The sequence below is a fragment of the Chrysochloris asiatica genome, unplaced genomic scaffold (assembly GCF_000296735.1).
Source record: "Chrysochloris asiatica unplaced genomic scaffold, ChrAsi1.0 scaffold00116, whole genome shotgun sequence".
Lineage (NCBI taxonomy): Eukaryota > Metazoa > Chordata > Mammalia > Afrosoricida > Chrysochloridae > Chrysochloris > Chrysochloris asiatica.
In genome coordinates this window covers 5099443-5104645 of record NW_006408634.1, presented here as the reverse complement: position 1 = coordinate 5104645, position 5203 = coordinate 5099443, and the positions used below count along the sequence as shown (strand labels likewise).

The 5203-nt window shown below is 54.9% G+C and overlaps 2 protein-coding genes across 2 annotated transcripts in view; both read right to left on the bottom strand.

The window, feature by feature from the left end:
• The window catches only part of KLK8 (kallikrein-related peptidase 8), a 32368-nt gene extending 29680 nt beyond the window's left edge, over nucleotides 1-2688 (bottom strand). Inside the window, exons 1-3 of the mRNA XM_006868371.1 lie at nucleotides 2625-2688; nucleotides 1349-1508; nucleotides 505-764 (exon numbers count right to left, since the gene is read on the bottom strand). Coding sequence (XP_006868433.1) covers nucleotides 505-764; nucleotides 1349-1508; nucleotides 2625-2688 — 484 coding nt within the window. The remainder of the gene's footprint in view (nucleotides 1-504; nucleotides 765-1348; nucleotides 1509-2624) is intronic.
• Nucleotides 2689-4196: 1508 nt separating this feature from the next.
• KLK9 (kallikrein-related peptidase 9) overlaps nucleotides 4197-5203 on the bottom strand; it is a 17590-nt gene continuing 16583 nt past the window's right edge. Inside the window, exons 4-5 of the mRNA XM_006868370.1 lie at nucleotides 4856-4992; nucleotides 4197-4349 (exon numbers count right to left, since the gene is read on the bottom strand). Of these exons, the coding sequence (XP_006868432.1) occupies nucleotides 4197-4349; nucleotides 4856-4992 (290 nt within the window). The remainder of the gene's footprint in view (nucleotides 4350-4855; nucleotides 4993-5203) is intronic.

Here is a 5203-nt window from a genome sequence, read left to right as displayed (position 1 = left end):
ACCGACTCATAGAGACCTTATGCACAGCAGAACGAAACACTGCCTGAACCTGGGCCAACCTCACTACCATTGCCATGTTTGAGTTCATCGATGCTGCCACTTGGCCAATCCATCTGGTTGGAGCTCCATAGGAGTCCATATATCTCAAGTCTACAAAGAAAATTACTGAAAATTCTGTGTAATAAAAGGACTCTTAGCATGGTGCTCTGAAGCAAGAAGGAAAGAGGTTCATCCATTCACCTTCTCATTCATTCATCCATCCACCCTTTTTGCTTTTCTCTTTTGTGTCCTGCTCAACAATCTTTTAGTTTCTTCTCTTCCCCAACCATTTCTGTTAATATCCTGACTTCAAGGTTTTTAAGAAGGGCTACCTGTATATCTCACAACACAATCATTTTCCCTTCTTGGTCTCCTCCTGAGGGATGGGCAAGTCTTGTTAATGGCTTGTGTCCCCTGGACCCACCAGCTCCTCCTCTACCCCCCATCACTGGCCAAGCCCGGTACCTCGGGGGCTACTGACAGTGCCCCAGCCTGAGATGGTGCACTGCTGGCCAGCCTGGGCGCAGTGAGCCGCCAGTTTGATAGGCTTCACTTTGGATCCCAGGGACGCCCGACCCCGTAGTCGAATGAGCATCAGATCATGGCTATGGTTCTCACTGCTGCTGTTGTAGCAGGGGTGAGGGATGGACTGAGCCACAGCCATTTCTTGTTCCTGCGCATCTTTTTTCTGCAGGCTGTGGTCTCCCAGGCGAACTGTGTACTTCCTGTAAGGGTGGGATTGTTTGGGACTCAGGCCTTCTTCATGAGATCGGGAGTGCCAGAAGCCCATGTCCCTAGCCCCCTCCTCCCTCAGACCCGGAAGTCCATGTTCTCAGCCCCGTCTTCCAGATGGATCTTCTTGTATCTTCCATCCAGATACAAGAATAGAGGTCCCCAGGTTCCCTCCTCCCTCAGACTCAGGAGTCCAGGCCCCAAGCCCTCTCCTCCCACAGACCCAGGAGCTCTGACCCTAAAACCCCTCCTCTCCCTCAGACTCAGAAGCCCCCAGTCCTCTCCTGTCTTAGACTCAGGAGCCCTGACCCCCAAGCCTCTTCTCCCTCAGATCCAAGAGTCCAAGTCCCTCCTCCCTCAGACTCAGGAGTCCAAGTCCCCCATATACCCCTCTTCCCTCAGACCCAGAGCCCTGACCCCAAAACACCTCCTCCCTCAGACCCAGGAGCCTAGTTCCTCATATGTCCCTCCTCCCTTAGACCAGCCCCTCCTCCCTCAAACCCAGGAGTCCAGTCCCCCAGCCTTTCTTCCCTCTCTCCTCAGACTGCTGCCCACTTGGGCCTGGGAATCCACTCACGATTTTTTACAGTGGGCAGCTGTGATGACCCAGTTGTCACCTATGAGAACACCCCCGCAGAGCAGTCGGATGCCCTGGAACAAGCCCACCTGCCAAGGTTGTGAATTGGGCTCACACTCTTCACCTTGCAGCACCTTGGACCCCTGTGCCTTGGAGCACCCTGCAGCAGGAGGGAGAGAGTTGGGTTGCCACCCTTCGAGACAGCATGTTGTTGTTGTTAAGTGCCGTCGAGTCGGTTCCGACCCATAGCGACCCTGTACAGGGTTTCTGAGGGTGTAAATCTTTACGGGAGTAGAAAGCCTCCTCTTTCTCCTGCGGAGTGGCTGGTAGTTTCGAACCGGTGAGCTTAGGGTTCGCAGCCCGATTCGTAACCACTACGCTACCAGAGCTCCTCGAGACAGCACAGGGGCCAGGAAAACCACTGTTCTGTCTAGCAAAAGTGCTCAAAGCATGGTGTTCTCCACCACAAAGGCAGGATATTCATTCATTCACCTACTCATGCATTCATTCATCCATCCTTTATTTTTTGTTTTTTCTCTTCCCCTCACCAATTCTGTTAATATTGTGGCTTTTATGGTTTCCAGCACGGGTTACCAGTGCATCACAACGACACAATCACTTTCCCTTCTTTGTTGCCTCCTGGGGGCCAAGTCTTGCTAATGGCTTGGGGCTCACTGGGCCCACCAGCTTCTCTTCTCCCTCCCAGTCCTGGCCAAGCCCAAATCACCAACAACAAAAATCTTACTGTCACTGAGTTGATCCCAACGCATAGCAACCCTATAGGTTAGGGCAGAACTGCTCCGTAGTTTCTGAGCCTAAATCTTTACAGGAGTTAACAATCCCATCTTTCCCTGTGGCGTGCCTGTTGGTTTAGAACCACCAGCCTTGCAGTTAGCAGCCCGATACTTAATCCACCACACCACCAGAGTCCCTTGACCCAGCCCAATACTGTTCAAATAGGTACACAGCAAGTTATCTGCTTGCTTCATCCCTCCCCTACACGCCTGCACACAGTAGCATGTGCCACACACTGCCACACCGACACACACTTACACCAGTCTAGCCATGAGTCATTGCACATGGAGTCAGACACCCAAGCATGCTTCCACATGTTCTCACATGCATGCACATCTGCACATTGCTGTGTAAGTTCTGGCAGCCCCACTTACACATCCTGGGGCGCTCCGGGAGACTTTCACCTGCATCCCATACGCTTCCCATACGTCCCCCACCCCTCATCACAGGTGTATTCCAGTCCCTCCCCCAACCTCCTCACCTGCCCAGAGGCCCAACAGCAGGAACATCCAGGTCAAGACGGCATTGGGCGGGGGGCGTCCCATGGTGGGGTCTGGGAGAGGGAAAGAGAGGAGGTGTCCGGACTCCTAGTACTGAGATCTTGGAATTGGGACCCAGCTGAGTCATCCAGAGCTGTTCTCCGGGGTCTTAAAGTAGGAAGAGGCTGAGGGACCCAGCTTCCTGAATTTGAGAGGTAAAGCTGGAAGACTGCATTCCTAAATTCTAGGGAGAATGGGAGTAGGAATCCCAGACTTCTGGGTCCTGGGAGAGGAGTGGGCTGGGGCTCAGGATTCCCAGGGTTGTGTCTGAGTACCAGCGCATCTCACCTTACAGAATCCAAGGGGCGGGGTCACTGCCCAGCAGGCGAAGCCCGGGGACTTCAGTTCTGTAAACCAGGTACTCGATTCTGGTGCCTTTTAACTGGGAATCCCCGCCTCCTGTTCCGCCTCCTCCTAATCCGGAGCCCGTGGAGCATCCGGGAGCTGGAACCCTCGGTCTGAGTGAGGAGGGGTTGAGGGGCTGCGGAAGAAATCCTGAAGGAAGAGAAGCTAAATTTGGAGTTTAGGAGGCGCAAGGTACCACGGACTTAACGCAGTGGTTCCTGGGTCTGAGGGAGGAGATGCTGGGGAGCCAGGCTCCTGGGTCTGTGGGAGGAAGGGGCTGGGGGCTCAGACTCCTGTGTGGGAGGGAGAAGGGGCTGGAGAGCGGGACTCCTGGGTCGGAGGGAGGAGGAGGCTGGGGGGCCAGGACTGCTGGGTCTGAGGGAGAAGGGGGCTGGCAGCTGGATTCTTGTGGGTGGAGGGGGCTGCACTTGGCAACCCGGAACTTGAAAAGGCGGGTCTTTCTAGTCCAGAGACTAGAGGGCGGAGCAGGCCCGCCCGCTGTCCGCTAAGAGGTCGGGGATCTGGGAAGGCAGGTTTGGGAGGCACCTTGACCTGGTTTCCCCTTCCCCTGGGGGCGGCGGAGCCAGCCCAAGCACAACCCAGGAAGCTTGCAGCAATAGGGCTGATGGAGACTGGACTTATAGGGGCTCAAGGATAATTGCATTGTGGCGTTGGTTCCCTTCACCCCACAACGCAGACAGAAGGAGGTGCGGGTCCTCGCGTTTATTGCAAATTGAACCATTGGCCCTATAGGAACGGAGACCACCCCGCACCTTCCCCCAGTCGCGTCCCCGCCTGGATTCAAAACCAGGACACGCCCACGGCGGAGCAATGAGGGGCGGAGTCCGTGGCTGACAGAGTTCCAAGTGGGAGGAGCTTCAGCATCTCTGACATCACCGGAAGGTGGCATCCTTGCGTTAAGAGGGCGGAGCCACAAAAGGTGGAAGACAGAGGGGAAGTCCCATTGGGCAAAAGTCCAAGGGGTGGAGCCGCAAGAGTGTCGTTTCAGGGGCGTGGTGCCAGTCGTAGGTGACGTCACATAGATGAAGTCACGAGGGGAGTAGCTCCTTCTGGGGAGTGGGGTCATGCCTTGGTAAAGCCCATACGTGGGCGGAGTCTGAATTCCGGCGCTGTCTTCAGTACAGCTGACAGTGGAGGGCTGCGAGGACTCAATTTTCCTCCATGGTCTTTCGGATCCAGTTCACATAGTGACATACGCTGGTATAGACAGCGGGGCGTCGGGGTGTAGAGCAGGGATCTGAGCCCCCAGACACCACTCCGGCCAGTATCCCGTTACAAACCAGGGGGCCCCCAGAGTCACCCTATGTGAGAAGGGTAGGAGCAGGGTATGGTTAGCCAAGTGTATTCATGATCATTCGGGCCACTGGCCACTTCCCCTTTCTTGGGAAGGTCTCCAGTTCTCCCTTCCCTAGCACCCAGAAGTCCAGGCCCCCAGTACCTCCTCTCTTAAGATTCAGGAGTCTGGGCCCACCTGACCTCTCTCCCTTCAGATTTAGAGCCCTGGGCCCCCAAATTCTGTCTCCGTTCAGATCCTGAAGTCTGGACACCACCCCCATGCTATCTCCCTTCAGATCCAGGAGTTTGGGTCCTCCCCCTCTCACCCCCTGCTCTCCCACCCCATCTTCTTTCACTCATTTCCTGGAGCCTGGGTCCCCAATTTTGTCTCTCTTCAGACCTAGCTGTCTGGGTACCCAGTCCAACCATCCAGGACAGAGGTGTCTCAGTTCACATCTCTTTAACTCAGAAAGTTTTGGGGTGAAGCCCTATTCTCAGTACTCAGTACCCTCTCCCCAGAATATGATCTCACCTGGCAGGAACCTCGGCCTCCTTCCCACAGGCCTGCACACAGCATTTTATTAGAGATGTGGCCTGGGTATGCCTTATGGCAGAGTCTGTGCTCCACAACGCTCACGTTGGCACATTGCAGGGTTACTGGGTACTCCACTGTTAAGAGAAGGAGGAATATAGAGGATCAGCAGCTAATTCCATCATACAGAGTCCCTGCCTTGGACCCTTCCCTGTAGCCTTCTCAAAGGAGACAGGATCCATGGGGCAGAAATAGAATCACAGCATGAAAGAGAAACAGGGAGATGAGAGGGGGAGAGAGAGAAACAGAAAGATGGCGAGAGCAAAGAGACAAGAGCTTTGTTGTTGT